The 25567-nt window shown below is 43.1% G+C and overlaps 3 protein-coding genes across 15 annotated transcripts in view; 2 read left to right on the forward strand and 1 right to left on the reverse strand.

Annotated features, from left to right (window-relative positions):
- The first annotated feature begins 252 nt into the window (after nucleotides 1-252).
- ccnt2a (cyclin T2a) lies at nucleotides 253-7759 on the forward strand. Of its 5 annotated transcripts, XM_053876597.1 has the most exons (10): nucleotides 254-467; nucleotides 947-1028; nucleotides 1099-1227; nucleotides 1504-1564; nucleotides 2477-2539; nucleotides 3584-3629; nucleotides 5094-5257; nucleotides 5320-5390; nucleotides 5473-6673; nucleotides 6822-7758. In XM_053876597.1, exons 1-10 carry the CDS (start codon nucleotides 310-312, stop codon nucleotides 6893-6895), a joined length of 2049 nt encoding a protein of 682 aa, XP_053732572.1. In that variant the 5' UTR covers nucleotides 254-309; the 3' UTR covers nucleotides 6896-7758. The 5 variants fall into 5 exon arrangements, 3 of the variants coding, with proteins under 3 accessions (XP_053732572.1, XP_053732573.1, XP_053732574.1); XM_053876598.1 differs by lacking the exons at nucleotides 254-467; nucleotides 1504-1564 and having other exon boundaries at nucleotides 1012-1028; nucleotides 6822-7759; XR_008415911.1 differs by lacking the exons at nucleotides 5320-5390; nucleotides 5473-6673; nucleotides 6822-7758 and having other exon boundaries at nucleotides 253-467; nucleotides 3584-4014; nucleotides 5094-5242.
- A 66-nt stretch (nucleotides 7760-7825) lies between these two features.
- Nucleotides 7826-20289, reverse strand: map3k19 (mitogen-activated protein kinase kinase kinase 19). Of its 8 annotated transcripts, none has more exons than XM_053876596.1 (14): nucleotides 20123-20289; nucleotides 19898-19950; nucleotides 18514-18660; nucleotides 17542-17633; nucleotides 15187-16962; nucleotides 15011-15088; nucleotides 14357-14458; nucleotides 12399-12544; nucleotides 12193-12227; nucleotides 10680-12125; nucleotides 9471-9697; nucleotides 9144-9396; nucleotides 8874-9082; nucleotides 7826-8801 (listed from the first exon to the last, which is right to left on the reverse strand). In XM_053876596.1, the coding sequence occupies exons 6-14, from the start codon at nucleotides 15058-15060 to the stop codon at nucleotides 8651-8653; spliced, it is 2619 nt and encodes an 872-aa protein (XP_053732571.1). In that variant the 5' UTR covers nucleotides 15061-15088; nucleotides 15187-16962; nucleotides 17542-17633; nucleotides 18514-18660; nucleotides 19898-19950; nucleotides 20123-20289; the 3' UTR covers nucleotides 7826-8650. The 8 variants fall into 8 exon arrangements, with proteins under 8 accessions (XP_053732571.1, XP_053732568.1, XP_053732566.1 ...); XM_053876593.1 differs by lacking the exon at nucleotides 17542-17633 and adding an exon at nucleotides 18252-18299 and having other exon boundaries at nucleotides 18395-18660; XM_053876591.1 differs by adding an exon at nucleotides 18252-18299 and having other exon boundaries at nucleotides 15187-17633; nucleotides 18395-18660.
- A 1712-nt stretch (nucleotides 20290-22001) lies between these two features.
- The window catches only part of ramp1 (receptor activity modifying protein 1), a 61363-nt gene continuing 57797 nt past the window's right edge, over nucleotides 22002-25567 (forward strand). For both annotated transcript variants that reach the window (XR_008415913.1, XM_053876600.1), the window contains exon 1: nucleotides 22002-22482. Coding sequence is in view for 1 of the 2 variants with exons in the window: in XM_053876600.1 (XP_053732575.1) it covers nucleotides 22425-22482 (58 nt within the window). In the remaining variant the exon portion in view is untranslated. The remainder of the gene's footprint in view (nucleotides 22483-25567) is intronic.

Consider the following 25567-nt stretch of genomic DNA (forward strand, 5'->3'; position numbering starts at 1 on the left):
TATATATATATATATATATATATATATATATATATATATATATATATATAATATATATATATATATATATACAACTGTGTCATTATAAGACAAACTCTGAAAACTCTGAAAAACTCCCCTTGTTTAATTTAAAACTCTAATTGTAATCTTAAACACGACTGACGTACAACAAAAAAGGTGTCAGCAGAAAAGACCTCCTGAGCAGTAGATGGCGCTATGGTCCTGCTCGAGCCGTCGGAGAGCTAATAAATAATAACAAAAATAGCTCGGTGACGTCACTGCCGCTTTCTCGATGATCGTCGGAGAGCAATGGCGGCGTTCCGGGGATCTTCATCAAGATGGTTTTTTACCCGGGATCAGTTGGAGAACACCCCGTCCCGCCGTTGTGGAGTCGAGCCCGACCGGGAGCTTTCATATCGCCAGCAAGCGGCGAACCTGATCCAAGACATGGGTCAAAGATTGAATGTGTATCCTTGGTGTGCGCCGCTCGCGACTTACAGGCCCGTTAGCTTGGACTGTTACGGGGACGTCTGCTTACGTGAGAACAGATGCGTCGTGGTTTTGTGTTATATTGTAACCTGTTTATGGTTATAATTCGGACTTTTATGAGTAACTGGAGCGCGAGCGGCATTTATTGACATTATTACTCCGTGTAGCTACGTAGCATGCTACACGGGCCTGAAGGTAACTGGAGCCGCATGCGTCGCCTGGTCCTGCTCTCGCTAGCTCTCTCTCTCTCTCTTGCTCACACGCATATGGACTTTTACCGAATGTTCTGGGCTTCACACGAGGGTTGAGGTATTAACGCGCGGTAAAATCACAGCTATTTCGTCCAACAGCGACGGACACGCTGACGCAGTTTCAACATTTGTCGTTGCTACAGTGTGAATGAATGCGGCTACTTTAACTTAAAAATCCAAATCTTTTCCCTTGACTCGCTTTTCAGCTCCCAACTGACAATAAATACAGCAATTGTTTACATGCATAGGTTTTATATGCACCACTCCTTCACCAAGTTTCATCGAAATGTGAGTATTGAAGCTTTAAAACGACGATTTTTCATCCACAATTGCATGTAACCCCCCATTTTTGCTGCAGACAATATCTCCTACTACCTTGTTTCTGGCTGCTAAAGTGGAGGAGCAACCACGCAAACTTGAACATGTGATCAAGGTTGCACATGCTTGTCTGAACCCCCAAGAATCTCCACTTGACACGAAAAGTAATGTAAGTGTGGTCGACACGTGTATCCATGTGTGTTCTGTTTCTCACCTGCTGTTTCACTCTTTGATCGTGGCTTCCCTTTTGGACCACCGTAGCGTGCTATACGTTACTCTTCCAACCAGCTGTTGGTTTGTTCCAAACAGCATACACTACCAACACTTGACGTTAAATATGAAATAGCCTCTGTGTGTAAAGCTTTGGCAATTTTAAAGTCACTTGTTGGTTAAGGCTTTTAGACTCATTACAATTGTTATGTAATGACTGTCTATCAAACTTCAGGCATACCTCCAGCAAGCTCAAGAGCTGGTGATACTTGAATCCATAGTGCTGCAGTCCCTGGGTGAGTAGTGGCGGCCTGAGTGGATGACTTGAGAGAGCGAGAGATCGCAATGCTTGCTTTTCGTCTCAACTGCTTAGAATTTACATGAGATGTTTGATTGAAACGTGCCGAGCTGGCATGTTTTACCCATCTAGAACAATGCCGACTTTTTTTTTCCCTTCTTCTTCCCATGTTTTGTTTGTGGTGTCTAAATGTAGATCCTGATCGGATTCAATTGCCTTTATTCTTTCCACAATGGGCAAGGTTGACTGTAATAGTTGAAATTAATCTGACCACTGCACATTGTCCCATGTGGAGATTCAACTATGACATACTGAACGAATTGATATTGTGTTTATGCTGATATTGTACTTGTTTAAGATAAGATTTTGTGAAGAGACTCATGAAATTCACGATATCACTGCCACAACTACCTGTGTAGTTATCCATGTCAATAGCTTTTTTGATATCACACATGGAAGTTGTTTTACCTAAATTGTGGTGGGGCGACATACTATTATAGTAAGGTATAGGTATAGTATATGCAAGGGAGATTACTTTTTTTAACTATGTTTTTATAAATACATTTTGACTCTGAAGGTTTCAAATGTCTTCAAATAAAAATGGTATGTGTTTTTAGGTATCATATGTATTTTGTATCATAATGGATATTGCCATTCGTCCATAATTTGTTCTGATTTTATTATGACACCGTATTGCCCAGCCTGGAATTCAATATTGGGGTGCAGTCTCTATCTTATACTGAACGGAAGCAATGTTTATTTCATATTAACCTCCATTAAGGTGTTTCATGTTGGGAGGGAATGGGGTTGAGCATGTGGAAACTGCCTACCTGATTTCATTGTGCTACATAATGACATGTCACCACTCACTTGTTCATGTTGTACTCACCTTTCATGTATTTTGTTACAGGCTTTGAAATAACTATTGATCACCCACACACTGATGTGGTGAAATGTTCCCAGCTAGTACGAGGTACAGGCTTCTTTCTTTGCTCTTTGTACCCTCCCTTCTTGTCTGTCCCACCTCTGATTGGGGTAGGGAGGGGGTTGGAATTCCATGATAGCTCTTCCCTGTAAACACAAATACCGTGTACTTTGAAATGGCTGTCATTGACCACGGTTACATGACGGTTCAGAAAACCCAATTATTGCGTTAGTCTCCCTTTTTGAAATGCATGTAGACAGCTTGGTCCGAGTATAGGAGAGAAATTTGAATTTCTCTTCGTCGGACTACAGGACCTGGATAATGCGGTCAGTGTCTTGAGCCTGTAGCTGTATAGCCCAACTAAAGTCAGACTGGGTGATGGTGAGCTTTGTGAGCTTCACCTCCGCAGCGGACGTAAACAAAACGCTCCTCAGCTATGAAAATAGCCGCAATAACACATTGTCAAGTAGTCACCAGTCACTATGACGTTGATCTGCTGCTGCTGATCAGTCAACCATAGTACAGTACAACAGTCTGATACGGCTCGTCACCACCCGTCACATCCGTGGTCTTGCTCTATTGAACCCGGAGGACTTGAAGAACTCATGGATGTGACATTACTCAATATGAATTGTTATCGCTCCACTGTATGTAAAATGATAACCTGGCACAATCAGACTGGGCAGCTCAATCGAACTATTGACTCGGTCGGGTTACTCTCCGCATGTAACCGTCGTCAGTGATGAACTCCAGCAGTCATATGGCCAAGACAGTTGTAAACGTGTTAATACATGTGTGATAAGGATTCTACCACAGAGTTCTCTCTGTCCACAGTAACATAGAATAAAGATAAGATACTGAACAAAACCTCAGTCCAATCACAATATTGTGGACGAGACAGTCAAAAGTGCATTCATATCATCGTGTGTTTCAGAGATATGGACACATCCCAGCAGGTCTATTTGAAATGGACGATATTCGTTTTTGTTTGGTGCTTTTCCTTAGAATAGGATTTAATTACAGGATTGACATGGAAATCATTCTCTCACCAGAAGATTCATGATTTTCTTCTGTGTTGTCTCTGTCTTGCAGCAAGCAAGGATCTGGCTCAGACTTCCTATTTCATGGCTACCAACAGGTTGTTATCCTGCCACTACTTTGTTGCACTTTGACTGCACACCATAGCTTCCTGTTATGCAGGGTACCCTTTCAGTGTCCAACTGGCCCTTGCACTGGTGGTTGTTGGGACGCTTGCCTCCTCCCCTCCCTGAATCAAAAGGGCGGTGGGACCGGGTGGCCTGTGGCGTTTCCGGCCCCAGTCGCAGTGCGGTGTATTGTACAAGGGACCACATGTTGGCACAGATGGGTTGAATGCAAGATGCGAAGTGTAGTGGTGCGCTTGAAAGCCACATGTTTTTTCGGTTGCGAAAAAAGTGCATAATTCTAAAACAAAGACACTTTGGTAGCCTGAATAGCAGCTAAAGATTTCACAGATGTAAACATTTCTCGTAGAAGTCCTTCCGGTAAGTACAGCAAAGTAATTTTTTTTCAATTCTCTTTTCCTTATCCATTTGTTTAGCGTGTATATATCCTTAAATCTGTCTTTAAATACTCATCTTCCTTTTTCTAGCTATTCTCTGTTGACAAATGTGATGATGCTTGATAAGGTTTTTACCCATTAAGGACCTGCAAAATAGAAATGACAACATAGGCTCGACACAATCTGTTGAAGTTGAGTCCTGAAAAAATGCTCTGCCTCTATTTGTTACTTAGTGTTATTGTTTTATTGTTATTTTAAAGCTGCCATCATACCAAATGAGAACCCTTAAGAAGATTTTCATTTTAAGTTGTAATCGTGATGTTTTTCTGACATCCTTCTATTGACATATTTTCATTTGGGTCCTTAAAGGGTGCATAATAGTTTATTTGAGGCAGCCTGATCTTGTCTTTCAATTACACCTGTCTCAATATTTTGTGAAAAGAAGAATGTTCTGTTCACTTTTTTTCTTACTTCCTGTGCATGTGTATTTACGTGTATGTCCTCGTGTGTAATGATTTAGTTGGTTACTATAAAAGTCTGTTCATATACCACACATCCATTAATTTTAGAGGCGTTTAATTTGAAATCTATTTTAGTGGTTGATCATGGACAAAGTGCTGACGTGTCTTATTACGCAAGCTTGCGAATGCTGACCAAGCACAGTCTTTACTTCTATTTCTGAGAACGTTTTTTGTCAATTACAAAATCCATCGTTTCATTTGGATACAGTTCATTTTGATTTATTTAATGACTGGATGACTGAATCTCACCACCCACGGTCATTGTGTGTTGCTAGTATTCTTTGCTCATCACATGACTAGATTTGCACTATGGTTAGTTGGATTTTTTTTTTTTCTTAAACCACAATGGCAGACCGTAGCTCAAATAAATGGCACGTGAACTGTACGATGGAAGAACTAAGTTGTTGCTTTTATTTAATTATGAAATTTGAGCAAGTGTTGCTTTACTGGTGTACTAATATTGGTCGCTCCCTTTGCTGTTTTTCTTTCTCTCTTTATCGAAATATGTGGACTCCTCGGCCACCTCGCCTGCCCATTACAGTCTCCACCTCACAACCTTCTGCCTCCAGTACAAACCCACTGTGATCGCCTGCGTGTGCATCCACCTCGCCTGCAAGTGGTCCAACTGGGAAATCCCAGTTTCTACTGATGGGAAACACTGGTGGGAGTATGTGGACAACTCTGTCACGCTGGAGCTTTTAGATGGTATGTCAGCCTCTTCTGCATTGTTCATCTCTTGGCAGCTGATGCTAATTGTTTTGTTGCAGAATTGACCCACGAGTTCCTGCAGATTCTTGAGAAGACGCCCAGCAGGTTAAAGAGAATACGCAACTGGAGGGTGAGTGACTCATCTCCTTTATTCCCTTTTCATATCAAACGGCTTCAGTGTCATTAAAACGGGCATTTCTTTTATCCTCAAGGCAACACAGGCAGCCAAAAAGCCGAAATCCGGAAGCACTCAGCTTTTAGACAACTCCTTCCCTGGCCCCTCTGTGCTCCAGGACCATGCCCTTGGTGAGAGCTCTCTGATGGGAACTTTTGCAAAACCTGGCTCCACCTTCACTGTGCCCATGCCTGGCCAGTCCGGAGATGCCCACATGTCTCTGAACACTTTGGTGGGCACATACAACCCAGCCAGCCAGAGTGAGTGGCCGCAGAGCCGGCCAGCCGGATACCCGCCGTCCTGTGTCAAGCAGGAGCCTCTTAGCCCCCTTCAGCAGGAGCATCCGCTTTCCCTGCAGCCTTCAGCTTTACTTCAACAGTCATCCACGTGCAAGACTGAGAAGACAGAGGTGCACTCAGTCAAGCAGGAACAGAAGGGATCTGATCGGGGGAGGCATGCCACCTCCTTTGCTCCCCCACCAGCTCATCCCTCCCCGGCTCAGAAACTGTCTCTGGACAAGTACAGGGAGAAACACACAGCGGAACTTTCTAGTCAGAAAACTGCTGACAGTGATGTAAAGGGGGACTATTCATATTCCTCTGCGACCAGTGCGGCGTGTACCAGCCAAGTAGAGCACAGAAAACATTCGCAACCAATGTCTCAGCACGCACCAGGGGGCAGCGCGAGCATTAATGCCTCCCCCTTGAAGAGCAAAGCTTCCTCCTCATCCTCAAGTCGCCACCACGGTGAGAAGCGCGACAAAGGTTCACTGAAGCTTCGCCTGCCCGTCCCTGGTTCTGGCAGTGGCTCTCAGCTTGATCGAGGAGCGGCGCAGAGCAAAGACGAGCTGAAGATGAAGATAAAAGTGACGTCGTCCGAGCGCCACAGCTCCTCAGACGAAGCCACTAGTAAAAGCAAACATTCCAGCCCTCTTGTGAGCAAGGAAAAGGCGCATCGCGCCGCGGAGCACAACCCTCATCGCCATCACAAACACAGTCACTCTAATCCCAACTCACACAGCGGAAATGGACGTGGAGTCCCCGAAGGCAGCCCTGGAGGCCTCCTTCGAACTCCTCCGGGACTTATCCACATGGAAGGGCAGAGCCTTTCTCACCCCGGATCTAGCTTCCCTTCATCTCGCAAGAGGAATAACCCGGACTCCAGTCACAACCACCACTCCTCCTCCAGTTCTTGCTCCAAGCTGAGCAAAATCAACAAGGGCGGCACTGGTGCTGCAGGTACCTCTTTTTCTCCCCATCCTTCTCTTCCTCCTTGCTTCTCTCCTTTACTGCAGTGAGTTTCATCTGCCTTACATCTCTATGGTTAACCACCCCCTATCTCCCCCCTCTTCCTTATTCTTGTTTCCTCCCCTCGTGTTCCACCCAGGTGGGCTTCGGACCTCTCAGCAGTTCCTTCCTCCTAGTGAATCACCACATGAATTGGGGGAGCAGAGACACTGAGTCGTCCTTTCTGCAGCCATGTGGAAGTGGCACCAAACTACTATGCTTGCCTCCTTGTTAAGTGCCCTAAGAAAATAACTGATAAACCCTTTACTGAGAAGCAGAAGAGAACGGTCTGCAATAAATTGTACTTTTCCTTTTGAGACTGAAGAGAAAGATTGGAACACTTCATTATCTTGAGATGTGATGCTTCCGTTTTTTTTTTTTTTTTTGTTGGTATTGATGTTCTCCTTTCTGCTCAAATTGACAGAAGCGAGTGGGGTGTGGTGGCTTTATGAGTGTTCCTTCTTATATTTAAACAGATTATGAGGTCCTTCCAAATTTTCAGCCTGTAAGGTCTTAGTTTCCCACTGAGATAAACAGAGGCCAGCTGGAGATGGGTTGTGTTTGAAAGCATTCCTTTCAGTTCTGGTTTGAAGCACCGTTCATTTCCTTTTTTTTTTATTTGATACAGTCTGTGTGATATGCATGTTTCAATCATGAAAGGGGTGTAAAAGGAGACTCTTGCTGTAAAAGTGAAGATAAATGTACATACGTTTTTGTATGTGAGAATATAAAGATTATATTATGACTACTCAGGTTTGGAGCAGATTGTAACTACGTCGGCCCGAAAAAAACCTTTTATTGAACAGCAAATGGATTACGACTGACCTCAGTGTGATGTTTTACCTGCAGAGGGCGCTGTATGAACCTTTGAATGCCAAGTATGCTCCAGTGATCAAAGCGTAAAAGGAGTAACATATTTGAAACTCCAAAGATGCCATAGCCTCCTCCGTATTCAAAATAAATCCTGAATTGTACACGGTTGTCTTTTTGTTTAATATATATTATTGTATCAAATGCTTGATAGATAATGGTAAGATGAGGTGTCTTTCCTGGTGTTGGAACAAAGACAAACTGCAAGTTTAATGCACAATGACATTTCACATCAACCTTTTTGATTTGACTGCAAGTTTTTATTATATTGATTTCACAATATTAAACGGCAAACACTGAATGTTGTTCTACAGTGCAACACTCAACTGGTCCAGATAGTTGGGATAGACTCCACCCTTTCCACTACATTCTTAGTCACTACCAGCAACTGGTAGTTGCTTAGTCACTACCACCTCAATTTCAGGTGGTAATTGAGTCACCTCAATTTCAGGTGACCTGAAATTGAGGTGACCTGCCTCAATTTCAGGTCACCTCCACTACTTTTGAGGAATGAGTCCCACTCAGAGATATTGAAATACTGTGTATTGATGTTTCCAATTAGTCCAAGCAAGTTGCACACTCACTTCAATGATGTGATCTACTGCGCTTCTCTGCGTACTGAGCAAGTCTGACAGCAGCTACTGTATATAATTTAAATCTGTATATTTGGTTTAAATGAGTACATGTAATTGCTAAAGCTACTTCTGCAGCTGGAGATGGTGAAGACCTCGTTCATGACACGGTGTCCTCATTTTCAGAGCTCAGTAGGTGGCGCTCTTGGTTTAAAAATGTGAGGTTTCATTAAAATTGAAGCCCAACTTCTTAGCACCATCTAGTGGAAACGAGGACAGTGTTTCACATCACTAGCCTCAGGCTGAAATGTAGGTTGTTCACAGTACCAGACGTAGTTTTACCCACACTGTGCACCATCATGAGAAAATTCATAATAGATTTGGCCTCTTGTCTGTGCCTTGGCAGATGAGACTACACACAAATATTTTGTTGACTTGGCTCGGGGATCCTTCGGTTTGAGAACGATGAGTCTTCAGACTACGGATGTCATTTTGTGCTCCTGTGTCTGACAATGAGACCATCTGAACGACAGCTGCGGCGCCTCCTGTCTTGTTCCTGACCTTTTACGTCACTTTGGCTCTTGGAAATGAAAGAGTGATGCAGCAGTTGCTCTCCAGACGGCCGTAATGTCGGGTCACTGGAAATGACATGAAAAGTGTTGAGGGTGGGATGCTGCTCTTTGAATGGCGACTGATAACAAAGATCCTACCTGGTCAAGCAGACTTGGACGAAGTCCTTTGCGTGTGTGGAGAATCTGCCGGGCAAGGAGGGCATTGAACCTTTCTTAGCCCCAATATAGAACAAGGCTGCGACCTTGTCCATGTGTGCCAGTGGTGGTTTCCCTGTGGCCATCTCAAACACTGTACATCCCACACTCCATATGTCTGACTTCCTGCCGTATCCTGTCTCGTTGATGACCTGAAGAATAGTGAAAGGATGTCAGCTCATCCCAGGATCAATATTCAAATGAACTCTCTACCTCTGGTGCCATCCAGTATGGTGTTCCATGGACCGACTTCAAAGGGTCGCAGCTGTCGCCTGCACCGTTGTTCAGGCAGCTAAGTCGACGGGCGCAGCCGAAGTCTATGAGCTTAATGACTCCACTGGGCATCAACATGAGGTTTTTTCCCTTTATGTCCCGGTGGATGACCCTGTTGAGGTGCAGGAAGACCACTCCCTCCAGGATCTGCTGGGTATACAGCGCTACGATCTTCTCTGGCAAAGGTCCAAACCTGTGGGTGGAAATAAAACCTGTTGATGGTAAAAATGTTGACGGTAACTCAGACCCGATTCAGATGAGAAGCACCTCTGAAGGACGCTGGCGATGGAACCTCCTGGGATGTACTCCATGAAGATGGACACCACATCATTTTTCAGAGATGTCCCCAGAAAGCCCACTATGTTGTCATGGGTCAGGGTTTTGAGGAGCTCCACTTCCTCACGTAGACGACTGCATTCCATTTTTGAAGATGTATCCAAGCAAACCTGCTTCACGGCGATCAGCTGACCCTCACTGGTGAGACCACAGTGCACCTGGTGAGGACAACGCCCCATTATATTACGTTCTGTTAAGCAAACATTTTTATAAAGGGATTCTACAAAACTGGTTCAGAAAGAGTTGAGTGGCAACCGGGCCTTGAACACAGAGGGTCCATAGCAGGCTACTGGATATAGCATCACGTAATACCCTTCTTCCCGCTTCAGTCAGTTATAGGCCAAGAAGATCACACTTCCCAACAGCACATCTATTTTGATGGCCGCAAAAGTAAATCCAAATGGTGTCAAAGACTATTATTGGCAATTGTTGGAAGCAAAAGAGCAGTGTCAGTCTGGCACTGGAGAAAAGTGCCCCTCAGACAACAGTTTCTCAGGTCCTGAAGAAACTTTTTGCAGTTTCTTTCTCCATTTTCTCCATGACTGTTTTAGTCGTCGTGTTTCAGGTGCTCCACACGTCCCTTCAAAAAGTGCCAAGTATATAGAATATACATAGTACTATTTGTGAGTGGCAACAAGTAGACATTTACATCTGTGTTTGTCCACTTTTATTTCATTTTTCCAAGTTGATCAACAGCAGGAAACTATGACCAGAGCTGCTACCTAAGCTAGAGAAAACGTGGGCTTTTACCTAGTGGTGGGAAACACGGTCCTCATTTTTACGGCCCAGAAGGTGGCGCTCTGCGTTCAAAAAATGTGTTTTTGAAATTCAATTCGTCGATTTTAGAGAAGACAATATCATCTAGTGGGCGCAGAAAATGAGGACAGTGATTTATGAAGCCCTCAAAATGACTCCTGGGTGACAATAAAAAATAATTATTTATGTCTGGGAAAATATATTTGCATGTCATATGTACGTCACATTATATCTAAAAAGTAGTGATTTTTTTTAATTTCATGGAAATCACCTTCTATTTTGACGAGATATCAACAAAAAAACGACGTCTTTAATTTGAGAGTATATATTAAAAGCAAGAATGTGAACATGATTTATTAACAAACTGAGGAAGCTAATACTCACAGTACCATACGCTCCACGACCGAGGACCTCACCCCTTGTCCAGGTGATGGCATCATGAGGAGGAGTGTTGGGAAACCATCCAGTGGATACAGTTGACTGTTCCAATGAATCAAACGTGATGAATTCCTTGATGGACTCCCTTTCACTTGACGTGGTGTCTCTCAAACAAAGGCTGCCGGGACTCCAGGACAAATGTGTCTCGTCCATTGAAATGAGCTCCTCTGCCAGGCATCTCAACAGGTCATCAGTGAGTGGTCCTTCACCCGCCTCGTTCACAAACTTCTCATGGACTGGATGCGTGTGAGATGTGGATGGGTTACCCTGGGAAGTCTCCGGTTGAGGTATGAAGACCTCTGGGACTGGCTTCTTACTCTGTATCTTCACCGTGTCCTTGAGAGACACGTTGAATGTCTTGTCATCTAAAGCCGTAGTTTGCGATGACGTGACATTGTTTTCCAGACCGTGACCTATTTTATGGCCACTTTCTGAGGCCTGTAGCTGTGGAGGAGCATTCCTCCTGTTGGACTTTGGCTTTCTTGTAGAACATGTGTGAGGAGGTTTCACTCTGGGAGGAGAAGGTTTGTTTTTGCTCTTGGAAGAAACGATCACACTCACCACTGTGCTTCTTTTTCCTTTTGCTTGTCTTTGCTTCGGAGTGGACTGGCCCGGATCAGTTCTGCCGATGAGCCGCTTCAGCTCTAATTCAGATGGACAACCAGGGCACTTCCTGCTCACCGTTTTGGACGCTACGTGCTGTAAAGTCGATGGGGTGTTTGACTCACAAGGGGCAGCATTGACGCCTTTTCCTGGTGATTTCACCAGAACGTTTGATGATTCAGAGTTCCTGATAGTCGGACGTTTTAAATGCTGTGACGAAGAATGGCTGGGATTTGACACAGTTTTGGCTCTTAGGTGACTTGATATTCCCAAGTTCTCGGCAGGGTTGTTTGTCTCCACTTGATTCAATCCATCATTCATAGCTTGTTTGTAATAGATGTTTTCCTCTGAAGCAAAGCAAAAAATTGACTTGACATCTTCACCACCATGGATTACATCAGAGGGCGAGACATCAAAGAAGTCAGTGGTTGTCTCTTGCTGTTTAATGGAAAATCTCAAGGCTTTATCCTCCTTACACTTGGATGTGAAAGGCTCCTTGTCCAAAATATCTGCTCTGCATTGTACAACATGTTGTTTGAAGTCCAGAGTAGATACAGAAGTCCTCCAGTTTCCATTGTCCTCTATGTAAATCGAACTCCCGCTGCTGGAGCCACTCTCTTCACTTCCATATTTCGATGGCAAGGGGCGATAATGCTGAGTAGTATTCGGCACAAAGTGAGGCCTTGGGCTGATGGGCTTCAACAGCCGACGATGCCTCGGGACAGGGAAGGCCACGCTGCCTTGTGTTCTCCCCTCTAATGGCTCCAACAGCTTAGGTGTTCCCGAACCCTTTGAGAAATTCAGTCAGTGATTTTCTGATGTAAAACTGACAGCAGTGATCTTCTTAAGAACCCACCTTTTGTTTGCTTGAACCTTCATCAAAACCCAGACCTGTGGACACAAAGAGTTCATATAGATATTGATCCTTAAAATAAATAAATATATCAAAATTCCACTGATGCGCCTGTGTATATATATATATATATATATATATATATATATATAGGAGAAGACGTGTCAGAAAATGCACCACATTCTCCGTTTGATGAATTCAATACATACGTTTGCGAGTCAGTGCTCTGGCTTGAGTCACAGTGTTCGCTCTCTCCACTGGTTCAAAGATGCCTGGAGCCGAGTGACTGAGCTTGTCAGCCTCTGTCATCGATATCACTTCCAGTCTTGAAGAGGGAATGTCACTTCTTCTAGGACTGGAAGAGATGAAGGTGAAAAATGTGAACCAGCCTTGTTGACTTCTCTGATGAACGATCTGGTGTGTTGTCGGCAGTACATTCACATTTGATGATCACGAAGTATGTTGTGATTTCATGTTCAAATGTGGGAGAATAGTACACACATATACTAGGCAAGGAAAATGTTGTGAGACATTCCAAAGTAGGTATTCAAACAATTTGATGGAAGCAATTTCAATGTAATTCATGTCATGTGTAAACACATTTTAAAAACTTGATGATAATATGGATGAAAATAAGAGTGTTTGCTCTGCATGGAGTGTAAGTGTTACACCATGAGCTTAGTGTGTTTTTAAGTGAAACCATTGTTTCATGTTTATGCCGCTCCGCAGTCCGGTCAAGTTCCAGTCAAGCTGGCGCTGCGTAGTGGTGCCAAACTAGTTGTTCTGACCTGAGGAGAAAATCTCAGCCACCTTGGTTCAAAGATATTAGTAGTTACTGCCAAGGGCGTGAGTTTGCTTTGAGCGTTTGAGCATCAGCGACATGTCATGACATTTATAAGAGAAATATAATGTTTTTTTAGACTGTGAAATATATTATTACTTCACAATATTGTGGTAGGAATAAATGCAGCCTAAACTCATCTACTCTGATCTCTCGTAAGCGAGATTTAAAGTTTTTGCCCACTTCAGGCCACCGTCAATCACTCTCACTGTTTGAGCTGATCGGGCTCTTTTCACATTTCATTTCTTTCACTGCAACTAAATATCTCGGCTCCATATGGATGGTGCGTTCATGAGTGTTGGAATTTTCTATGCTACTGAAACTAATTGGGTGGTTTACCGGATTTGTGTCTGGTGTGGACAAAGAAGTTGTCAGACTTGTGCCCAAATTTTGATCAGGTTTGCAAAATTGAAGTCATTGAAAGGATGTTGCATAAAAGAGAGAGATTAGCATTTATGGATCTATTTTTTTAGTGCAATGTTCGACCATCTTCGCGCGTGTAAACTAAGGACAGTGCACCATCTCATCCAACAGCTTGGACGAAAGTGATATTGTGTGGAATAAATCCCAGGCTAGCCTCTTCCCGTCCTTGAGAATAGAACAATGATAGTTTGTGATCATCAATTCTCATCCTTACCCATATTAATCTTCTTGAACGGCAGGAAATGCAGCGGTAGAGGAAACTTTTAATTCAATTGAAAAGCCTCGGCAACATGCACGGCAGGTGATGCCTGACTTCTGAGTCAGTATGGGATAAAATAATAAAAAAAAAATGCTTTACCGGTGTCTCTTGTCAAGTAGGGACAGAAATTTACCAGTTCCTCACATACATAGAAAACCACTCTGCGATACACTGACTGACCCCCCTAAAAAATGCGAGGTTTGTGATGGGCTGGTGAGGCTTCACGAAACTCTCGTCTTTTACAGAGCTCAGAGGGTGGAGTGAGTAGAGAGTGCCATCTAGTGGGCTCTGGAAATGAGGACAGTGTTTCGTGAAGCCTTGTAAACCCATCGCTGCTGATCACTATTACCACATATCCAAGAGTGTGGGATGTTCCTCAACACATCAGCAGAGGTGGCAGCCCAGCACTGAAACCTCTCCCAACAGAGTAGGCGGGGTCAGAGGAGGTGGGGTCCTTACATGGATCCATTCAAAGTAAAACCTCTGAAATAAGGATGGGAGGGCCTTGAAAAGGCGCTGGTATTATGCCATGTTATGAAGCTTGGTTCCCTCAAATTCAACTTCAATTCCGACCATAACATTGGCTCACATTTGATGGCTGCTTTAACTGAGTTAGGAGAATCTTTTGTGTAGGGTGCTCATACTGTTGTTTCGGGGGTAGTGGGAGGTAAGGACTCCTCTCTGCTGGATCCAGCTGGTTCCATCGAGCGCTGCTGTCCTTCAACAGGGGCAAAGACAGTCGCTCTCTGATGATGAGAGAATTACAGTCACCATTAGTTGGTTGCCTATGACAGACGCAGTGTAGGTTCATGGCAAGACAATGCAACAAAACAGTGACATACTTTAAAAAATGAGGCCTGACTCAGCACAGATTTTTTTTGGGGGGGGGGGAATAAGTTCGATAACTGTCCTTTTTGGGAGGATATGAAACAAGAGACCAGCTTGTAAGATTTGGACTGGACTCTGAGGTGAGGGATTTATGCTCCAGACAAAGGGGCGATTCACCAGCAGAGCTGTTCAGGTGGAACAGGTTGTCCCCGGACGCAGCAACAGGTGCCTGCCAGGATGTAATCGGAGAGAGGAGCAGTTGTTGACCAGCCTGGGGTCCTTGTGTCTACAACCGCATGTGTGTGTGTTTACAGTAGACGTGTGTTTGTGTGTACACGGCTGATTACACACGAGCAGATGTTTGCTGCACACATCTCTACTGGGGACACATTGTGGTGTAAATGTATCATCACTATGCAACTGATAGAAAAGTAAAGAGGCTGGATAAAAGCACCCAGCAGGGAATTCACCTTCTTCTCAGCGCCGTGTTGGTCTGTCTCACGCTTGTCAGGGTTCCCATGGTGTGTTCTTAGGAGGGACCAGAAAACCTGATGGAAACACACATGACAGTATGCAGCTCTCAAGTTAGAACCTCACACATAGATGTTAAAAGAGTCTTACAGAAGCATGCACAGGGATGCCTTACCTTTTCACGCTTGCTGGACTACTTTGCTTCGCATCTGAGACCCAAGTCTGTCATCACCCTGGGTGCAAATCGTGCTGGCGACGTCATGGTGGACACTTGTGAAGGACTTTCCCGTAAACTCCCTTATCAGCAACTGTTGTAGCAGAGGTGGGAGACAGGTTTCCAGCAGAGCTTTTATAGCTGCTGAGGCCCCTCCCATACATCTCCCCTCCCCTTTCAGAAGGTCAAGAAACTTCTTTATGGAAGTTGTCCTCTCTAGAATGAATCAAGTGAACTACATCTTTTTTCCCCCCATTAAATTTTTTATCTTTTCCTACTGAGGTTTATGCCTGCCAAAGGTATATAACTAAAGTTATTATTATTATCATATGTTTGATATTATCGAATTAAGTCATGGCTACACATCAGTTTCCATTAATCTTGTGTTGAAGATTCTGCCAAGCCGGAGTCAGAAACACTGACAGTGTGTGTGTACAATGTGAACCTGGACAATAAAGTTTCAAGGGTCATTTTGAAGGTACACAATGTCTTGAAGTGACACATGCACTGACTTTATTTCATCAGTTAAATCTGTGAAGATCTGTGCAGAAAAAGTGGACATTGCTGAGGGTGGTTTTTGGGAACCTTCTGACACCCAATTCCAATCTCAAATTGATCTGCTCAAAAGTCCCACACTAAAAAAAACACAACAACAGCCACTCTAAGGATGAATGAATGTCATGCTCACTGGCAAATATTGATTCTGATGAAATTCGTGGTACATTGAAGGGATATGATGTAGTTCCACTATAGTTCTTGCGTGAGTAAAGGTTGAGTGTTGCCTCCCTCACTGTCACACTACTGCTCCCTATGTTGTGTTTTTGAACTGACCGCTCCCATAATAGTGGAGGTGTTAAGAGGTTGATCAAGTCCAGTAGGTCCTACTGAAGGTCAGGGTACCTTGAGTGACCCTTGGCACTGACAAAAACCATCTGAAACTTTAAAAGGCTGAGTCAGCAATCTGTCACTAAACTGCAATGCACATTCAACATAACTTCCAATTTGACATTTTGTCTTTGTTCAGGTTCCAGTCAGTGCTAGGTTAAGAATAAACCTTTAAAGCTCTCCAGCTGCTCCTCATGTGGACAGAAACCATCCGCAGAACCACACCGGTCTCACATCTAGGTGCCAATTGCTCTCTGAGCTCCTCCTTCCTTCTACCTTCTTCATCTGCGCCTCAGTCACACACATACACAAAGCTGAGCAGTGCTCGGTGGATTTGCATTTTGTGGCTGTTTACTGTTGGCAATCCTTAGTGACCAAAGGCATGGAACACAGAGCTGAGGCAGAAAACCATCAAACTGTATCGAAGAATATACTGCAAACATTCATTTTGCTCATTTACTGTTCCATACAGTCAAAATAGTTTGATCTGAATTAAAGTGTGTCAGATGGAATAACATCACTTACTGTACCTCAGCAGCAGAGATGAGTTGGCAACGCCTCAGGTCACTGGGATGTTCAATAGTCTCTAGATATAAAGCAAAAACCATGCGCTCTCTCTTCCATGGGTCAGGTTTCCAGTCGCACAACCACAAAATGTTTTCAAGCCAACACCAACTATCCAGTGCCGGTGAACTCAGTCAACACAACTAGTGAAAATCCAAGCTCCACGGGTTACATAAACAGGTTCTTCGTACATGGAATGTTGTCTGAGTGGCTGGCAAGGTCTGGCAGGTTCAATGGTTGACTAGTTGTCCAATCAGTTACTAGCATCCAGGAGAAGTTTGAGGCCACCTGATGATAAAAGGAAACATTAAGAGACATTTAAGAGAAACTCAACATTTATTTTCCAAAAATGGAATACTAAATATGACCTCAAAGTTTGAAGATTTATATCTTCAATTTTAGATATCTAAAATGCAGATAGTTTGTGTTAAATATTCACATTAAATGTAAGATATGTTCAACTCAGATTATGAATGAGAGGAGTTAAACTGGCTGCTTTTTCAACTCAGCTGTTAAATGGCGTTTTGAGTAATGAATTAAATGTACTTGTGTACACAAGTTTTGTTTATTAGCATTAGTACTTTGCTTTGAAAGGAGGAGATTTATGGAGGTCAACATTTTGTCTTCTTCATGGTCAAGGGTCGCAAGTTGCTGAACTCTGTGCTTCACACTGATGAAAAGAGTGGGAAGACTCGCATGATTTTCTTTCTAGTGCGTGTTTGAAAACAGCTTGATTCATCCTGGCAGCATTGAAGAACCATCCACAGTGTTGACTGCTTTCATGAGAGGCATGTTTTCCCTCACATCATGGAGTGATTCATGTCATCAAGATGTTTGGCATACACCTGTGTGAGTCAGAGCTCCTACCATCAGAGCAGTGACCTCCTCCCTCGGGAGACTGTTCCTGCCAGTAGTGTAGCGACGGGCTCGGCAGCCGCTCTGATCGTGTGCACAGATCACTGATAAAAAGTTTGAAAACAGGAACAAATTCAACAATTCAACCCTTGTACCTGCTCAAGGACATTTGTTTTGGTCCCCTATGATTCCCTAGAGATGACTAGCCGGCGTATTTCACCCACAGCTGTTGTAAAGCTGGAAACGCCCTTCAGCCATTGCATGCGTGGCCTTGACATCCATCCCATAAGTGATCCCAGGAGATGAGGAGGACAAGGGCAGCCTACCACCTGTTGAGTCAGGTCCAGCCGCATCAACAGGTGAGCCCTCACCAGCTGTAGGATAGGAGACTTCCCCTTTTATTCTATTGACAGCCTCAATCCATTTAGTTCTAGAGGTAGTTCCACATTTTTTCTAAATAATGGGGCACCTGTAGTAGCTAAACAAGTGAATATTGTTTTTAATTTCTAATATAACAGCAGCCTTTAATAACAGTCTATTCAATCTTTATTGGAGTGTTTTGTTTTTCTACACATGCAAAATGCGTCTTTTACATTTTTTTTTTGTGTTAGCTCCTTCATGAAAACTGATGACCCACTTTATGTACAATATTTTTTCAGTCCACCCAATTGTCAGTCTCCCCCCCTCTAGAAAAATTGTCACACTTTTATTTTCAGTCTTACCGAAACATTCAACAGCGATCCTTTATTCCAGTTGTCACTTTGTTGCCTCTTTGATTATAAGATACAGATGCATCAGTTGTGGGTCACGTTCATGTCACATGGAAGCATTTTTGATGCGGCAGCATATGCCACATGAAACACACCTGTAGAGCTCTGCAGGTAGCGAGCCTGTCCAGGTTTGAAGGATTGCTTTTCATGTTCAAAGGGCAGGTTTCTTTCGACACAAAGCTTCTGTTCCAGCACACGCTCACATGCAGCTCACCCTGTTCCTTCTTTTTACAGCCGGGGATAATAAGCTCCAGCTTCCTTCTCATCATCACTGAGGGAAACTGTCACAGCTTCCTGATCCTCCGGCTCTTGCCCCAGATTTTCGTCTTCCCATCGAAACCTCTCCACCAACTCTCCTGTTCTGAAGAGAACAACAGTGAGAGGGACGATGGGAAGGTGTTATTCCGTGATCTTCTCACGATGCCTATACAGAAACAGGAGCGACGATACACGCAACCTAGTGACTCGATTGGCCAAGCTGCAACACAACATTTGGGCATCATTTTTGTGGAAAGATGGTGTTATTCACATAGTAAACTACAGAAATAAATATATTTAAAATTTAACAGCTGATCCAAAAGATCATCTCGTCTCACACTTTCACTCTTTGCATGCCCTGCCAATTGTTTACTCTCGGTTTCCATGGAGACCGTCCGGCAAGTAGTAAAAACACACTTCAGTTGGTCGGGTGCAGACTTTCCTGGGGAGTACACTTCTGTGTGACGTGGTTACTACCAAAGATAAGTAAATCAAAGGAGGGAAGATGAATCACGGACATTTACATTTTCTGTTCTGTGGCCCTTGTTCCTCAATTTCTATTCAATTTTCTTTTCCATTGGTATCATACTGTAATTACTACATAATTATACTTGAATAGATTATATTAATAGCTCACTTTTTTCTGGAGCGTCGTGTGAACTACAGTGTAACAACTCCATGTGATGACCTTAATTAAAGTGGTGGGATGGTAACATGTCGTAAACGTAAGAGTGAATTTATCCCAGTAATCAGCTCCAAAAAGAGTTTGAGCCTGCAATTGTAAATGCTAAATATGTTCAATATTTACATAAAAAAAATTTCCCATGCGGGTGGAGTGGAGAATAGTGACATGGAACGGAATGTCATTGTAACAATAATAAAGCTTAATTGATCTGGGACCTTTTAAAACACCGTTCACAAAGTGCTTCACCAACAAAGCAGAACTTAAAGAAGAACGTTCAAAGAATGTCGTGTCTACAACTGCACAAGCACAGAATAAACCTGTGTGGAGACATGGATGTGGTTGGCTAACGTGTCAAACAAAGTAAGTAGAAGTTTGGATGATATTATATACTCATAAAAAAAGAATCTGAGGAGTGTCCTAAAACAGACTTTTAGCAAGGAGGGCGTCTGGACGTCTGCAAAACATCAAAAAAATGGACGCCCGATAGAGGAGCCCATAAGTTAAAGGTGGAGGTACATTTTGGCGAGTCGACTGAGAAACAAGGAAACACAAGGCTGAATAATAATAACAAACAAAAAACAACATAACATAAGATAATTGAATAAAAATAAACAATAATAACAGAAGTAAATAATAAATAAATAAGACTGCTGACCTTGTCAATAAAGCTGATTCTGATTCTAAAGTGTGAAGACCTTCACTCGGGACCTGTGCAGGACGATTCGTACGTGTCAGTGTGGTCAGTGAGGAAATGTTAAATAATTCATGAAAATGTTTTAACTTTGACGATACTTTCCTGAGTCATCTCACTGCTGAATCATCCATTAGACATTGTCTAAGAAAGTGGAAGCAGCTACTTCTTCCATTCACTTTCACTGACCTTGCTTTGAAGTTCAATGTTGGAGCACCACTGTTTTCCTTCCATCCCGACTGACATTCAGCTGGTGGGCGAGGATGTGTCCAACACCTCATTCGGCCTCAGCAACTATTTGTAGTTTGTGTGCTTCTTCCGCTCCGTTGATCTCTGATGTAACATCAAACATTTTGGCAGAGGAGGGCACCAAAACAACAAAGGACTGTCTAAAACTTCAGTCCACAACCCGCCCACATTCATGACTCATGCTTCTTTGTTGCAGTTGACTTCATCATGACCAGCATTATAACATGCCCTCTTTTTTGGCAGCAAAGGTAGGAACACTAAAAACTGTCCTGTCTTTCTTTCAACACGTCCCATCAGGGAACACAAGTCAGCTTCCTACACCTTTACAATTCAAATATAGATTGAATCAAAAGCAAAGATCAAAAGCACATGTGGTTTTAGCTCCCTGACGTGGCACTCATAATCGGAATAATGCTATTTCAGAGGAACTAATCATGTCATGAAATGGTGTAGTACCAAAGACCAAAAACATTACAGAAGAATGTTCTATCCTCGTGCAACATTTGATGATTACATTAAGACTTGTGCGATTACGTTAGTAGCAAGTTGATAAGACCAAAACAGAGCAAGGTGATCACCAACATCGGGGGGTTTGGCTGTACTCTCCCAATGGCCAGAAAAAGACACACATGTTCATGGAAGTAACAGTGCAAGACCTCAGGTCTTGCACTGTTACTTCCATTAACATTGGGATAAATTCACTCTTACGTTTATTACTGGGATAAATTCACTCTTACGTTTACTACGTGTGTCAATGGTCCTCAACAAGAGGAAGATTAGAAAAACAATGTTTAGGACAGAGTTGTTCAGTGTATTGGTCCCACATCACAAAACGTATTGAGTAACGGTGGTGGTGACATGATGGTCTAGGGCTTCATTTTTCTTGGCCCAGAGCACATAAAGGCTCTTCCAAATGAAATGCTTGAGGCTAGAAAAAAAAATTGTGCCACGAGAAATCATTGACCATGTTAAATTATTTTCAATAACAATCATCATATATATATATATATTTATATATTTATATATATATATATATATATATACATTAGCTAGCCTTAGATCACACAGAGATTGAAAAGGGGGCGGAGTGGGGAACAGTTCTTATCATTTCTGTCCCTTGTTCCCGCTTTTGTCTGAAGGTTGTGTGTAACCGCTTCTAAATTTGTGTCTGTGAGGTCCTATTATGTTGTATTGAGTGTCATTGCCACTCATTTTTTTTTGTTACAGTCAGTCGGTTGTGTGTTAATGTCAGTCTTTTTGTTTCTGTGAATGAGTTTAGTGTTACAGTTAGTTTTGACTGCCAGTCATTTGTGCGCTGATCTTTGAGGTCTCCTCTCTAGACTTATCGCCTTCTGTCTTTGTGCGCATGCGTGCACTTCATGAGCGCATGTACTCATGTATGAAATCTATTTTCCTCTACACAACGACTGAGCTCCGCTTCCTCGACTGGTTGTAGCTCTCCATATGCCCGCTAGATGACGCTGTTTGACAGAACCTTGGCGAGCCCACTTCAGACACCGGACCATTGGAGTAAAACAGAAATGAAGTGCGCAACTTGACGCTTGAATTTAAGTTCATTCTAAGTTAAACCGGAACCCTGACAGAAATATTGCGATAAAGAAGGTGTGCCTCATTTATTACGCACCGTTCTCAAGCCGTATTCGTTGCAGACCACCTGAAATCTTGAGCGTCCCTAGTTGCAGTGTTTAAATGTACGCGCATTGCGACTGTGTTTGTTCTCCTTGGGGTTGTTTTGTTAAGGTGTCTGGGCCTCATTACAGCCTGTTTGTTAATTACTGTCTAATTAGCCGATGGAAAATTACCCCGTCTACCCGGTGACCCCGGCACCCACCCGGTGTCGTGTCCTCACACACACACACACACACGCATACCGGTCCACAACGCGCACCGTTGCGCGCGGCTCATTGCAGCTTCCACCGCTACGCACCCACCAGATCTCTGCAACTATTGGGTCTGAAACGGCTCTGCAACTTTAACAGCCGCCAGCATGGTGGATCCGCACTGACAGAAGGACCCGGGAGAGTTTGGGGGGGACAGCAGGAGCGAGGACGCTCCCCCTGGAGCAGATCTGAGCCTCACTGCGGCTTCACTCACCATACTTTACGCGGATGTGTTCGGCAGCTCGAGCTCGTGATGTCACATTTCATTCAGTGAGCGCTTTTCTCCACGACACTTTGGTACCAAACTTCAGACTGAGGATCGCCGTGTGCGGCAGGCAAAGATGGGATTCCACGGCAGAGAGGACCCACAGAAACACACGCTCCTGTGGCTGCTCGTTGGTGAGTCGGAGACCCGCTTTGCTGCTTTGATCGTCTCGCGGAAACATTTACGGACCTTTGACTTCTGCTACTATGCCTCTTTGCAAGTTCCGTAGTCACAAGAATTGATTCATATTATTACACGAACTACTACCACTCGTGTCACTATATTTTAGGATGTTCCTGTTCTATATTTTTTTATTTTACTTTTATTTCTATTTATTTGTAATAGTTCACTTGGGTCCATTTTGATTCCCTAGGATTTGAATAAAGCAATTTCATTGAGAATGGCAAGTTGTTCTGTAAATAAACACAAATTATGGATCATTTTTTGGATGTATAACACAAATCTGGGCTGTCCTCTATATATGTTCGTTTTGTCCATAGCGGTTGTGTCACTTGCAGGTATAAGTCAACACACTTACCCTTCTGCTACTGTCTTTTAAGTGTAGTGAAACTTTATGATGCTGCAGGAAAATCAATGATGGGTCTTTGCTGTTGAGCCCTAAGTGACTGATGAAGCTTTCGCTCCATAAGCAACTAGTCGCTGGACATGTGCTTGTAGAATGTTTAATGTTATGTACAAATGAGAAATGAACAGGGTCAAATAACAATAACTGAATACATAAATAAACCTTGCCATAAAGGTTTATCTTTAAAAAATAAGTCAAATTTCCTCATCAAAATTCACCAAAACTCCTGGTGTTTAGAAATGAAAACATAAAGAAAGCATCGCAATCCATTTAAAAAAAGACAGGTTCTAGAAAGATGATGTGGAGTGTCCATATATAAATGCTCCCATTCATCATTTATTACTTTCAGTCACTGGAGCTAATCCTCACAGTCATGAAGTTTGAAGGAGACGAACCCTGACAGTCAGTTACACTCCCATTCATGTACGGGGACCTCTGTACTGTTGTTGGATCTGTGGATGCTTACTGTGTTATTTAACCAGCAGAAAATCCTGCTTATAACCCTGAACCATCAAGGTAACACGGCATCACTGTAATGCTGAGACGTGTGTGACACGTGAAAAATATGTTGTTTCGTCTGACTGCTGTTGACATCTTTAACTTCCTGTACAAATATAGTATCATTACCCTTCTTAGTCTGTTGGAGATTTTTTTAAGTTACGCAGTTATTAAGATAAATAAATACATACACCACAATCTGAACTTTCAGTGAAACTTCATGTCTACTTTAATGGCAAAGCAAAGCGTCACATAGGATCAAATCATTGATGATAAAAAAATGAATACATAAAATAACACAAGGAATCACCATGTAGCCTGTGAATTCATAAAAATGAAGGTGTCTAATAATGTGTGGCGAGGAGGGTTTGGGACTCTCTGAGTCTGTTATATTTACTTCCTCCCCGCCGTCGCTCATTGCAGAGGTACTTGAGGAGCTTGTTGGCATCTGCCACACACTGTACTCAGACTGGAGGTGGTCACTCATCAATGATGGACTGGTCTCAGTCAGACACAGCTATGCTGTTTTGTTATGTTTAATGTGAAACCTCTGGGTGATGATCTCACTGGGGTCGTACCAGCAGCCTGCAGATATGCAGACTGACACAATGGTACATCATCCTACTGTGACACCACCTGGTGTTACAGGACGGATTCAGTTTCCAGTTATCAGCAACAATCTCACCAGCGACCAGTTAGCTGCTGGACACATGACAACGGGTGGAGGGCTTGAAAAAGAGCTCAGAGGTAAACATCTTTCCATAGAGGAAGGATTGAATAACCTGTGCACAGCCAGAGATCTTGAGCACAGACCTTAAAGTGGGTCATGGGGTAAACGTCTGGGACAGGCTCGGCTCTCAATATGTCTGGGATCTCAGTGAAGGTTTAGTGTGCTTTGATCACCACCAAAGTTAGAAAATACAGCTTGAGACAATTAACCTTGGTTGGTTGGCTCCATTGAAGCCTTTGAAACCTAAGCTTTCAGAAGTCCTGTACTTGAAATGGGCCGCCAAGACCAAGGGCTTTAGGAGGGTCAAGTGACGGTCAAAAATGTCATTTGTCTAACTTGGAAAAATGTTTCATTTTTATGTTTATCTTTTTTTTTTAATTGACTACTACAGGTATTGACACTTCTTCTCTTTAAATGTACCATCCACTTTCGATGGAACAATTACTGCCACTGGAGGTCAAACGTGGCGCTGTACAACTCATTCCGAAAAGAATTCAGGCAGTCATTACTAATCGCATTACATTACATTAAATATATTTAACAATTTTAGGTGAGGGGAGGAGATTCTTCCCTTTTTTTTTCAGTTTTATCCGAGGCCAAGATTCACGGGTGCATGATGTACGACCACACACGTTGTGTAGCCACATCTTCATGGTAGAGCTGTGTATTGGCAGGCATCTTGCGATACAATACGTATTCCGATACTGGAGCGGCGATATGATACATTGCAATGTATTGCAGTACTGTAAGTTCAGCAATACAAGTAACATTCAACTGACCACCGGGAAGTTGGATTGGACCTAAGTGGAATCCCATTCCAAACAGCCGAGGCGAGGGTTATAGGTGCTACTGTAGTGGTAGATCACTGTGTGAGAGTGAGATGCTGCGATACTGTGCTGCCGTAACTGTCGTACACGATGCCGGGCTGCTATGTGTTGCGGCGCCAGACACTGAGTAAAAAAAAAAAAAAGCATCTGCGGGTGGACGAAAGTCGAGCAGGTCGTAAGTCGGATGTTACTTGTATATTGTAATAACAGCCATCATTTTATGGGGTAAAATCAGATAATCCAATACAATTTTATGTGCATCAAACCAAGTTTTTAGTGATGATGTCAGTCCAGTTACAGAGGACTGAATTGCAAATCAACAAAATAACTCCCATGTACAGGAAGGAAATGCTGGTATTAAACACATGTCACAAATGCAGAAGCATAGCCAAGTATCTATTTATTAAATATTGATATCGCCAACATAAAATATCAAGACAATAGTTCAGCAAAAATCACGACATTTGAGGATGTGGATATTTTATCACACCCTACTACTTCATGGCACTGACGCCTTTCGTGCCCTTAATGTCATGGTAGTACCTACGCCTTGCCATTGAGCACATATGACGACGGTA

The sequence above is a fragment of the Synchiropus splendidus genome, chromosome 10 (assembly GCF_027744825.2).
Source record: "Synchiropus splendidus isolate RoL2022-P1 chromosome 10, RoL_Sspl_1.0, whole genome shotgun sequence".
Lineage (NCBI taxonomy): Eukaryota > Metazoa > Chordata > Actinopteri > Syngnathiformes > Callionymidae > Synchiropus > Synchiropus splendidus.

Coding starts and splice junctions, on each gene's coding strand:
- ccnt2a (XM_053876597.1), top strand. CDS start 310: ATGGCGGCGTTCCGGGGATCTTCATCAAGATGGTTTTTTACCCGGGAT. Junction 1,228..1,503: donor CACTTGACACGAAAAGTAAT/GTAAGTGTGGTC, acceptor ATCAAACTTCAG/GCATACCTCCAGCAAGCTCA. Junction 2,540..3,583: donor ATGTTCCCAGCTAGTACGAG/GTACAGGCTTCT, acceptor TCTGTCTTGCAG/CAAGCAAGGATCTGGCTCAG.
- map3k19 (XM_053876594.1), bottom strand. CDS start 15,060: ATGGGAACCCTGACAAGCGTGAGACAGACCAACACGGCGCTGAGAAGA. Junction 12,228..12,398: donor CAGAGCACTGACTCGCAAAC/GTATGTATTGAA, acceptor TTGTGTCCACAG/GTCTGGGTTTTGATGAAGGT. Junction 8,802..8,873: donor GTCCAAGTCTGCTTGACCAG/GTAGGATCTTTG, acceptor TGTCATTTCCAG/TGACCCGACATTACGGCCGT.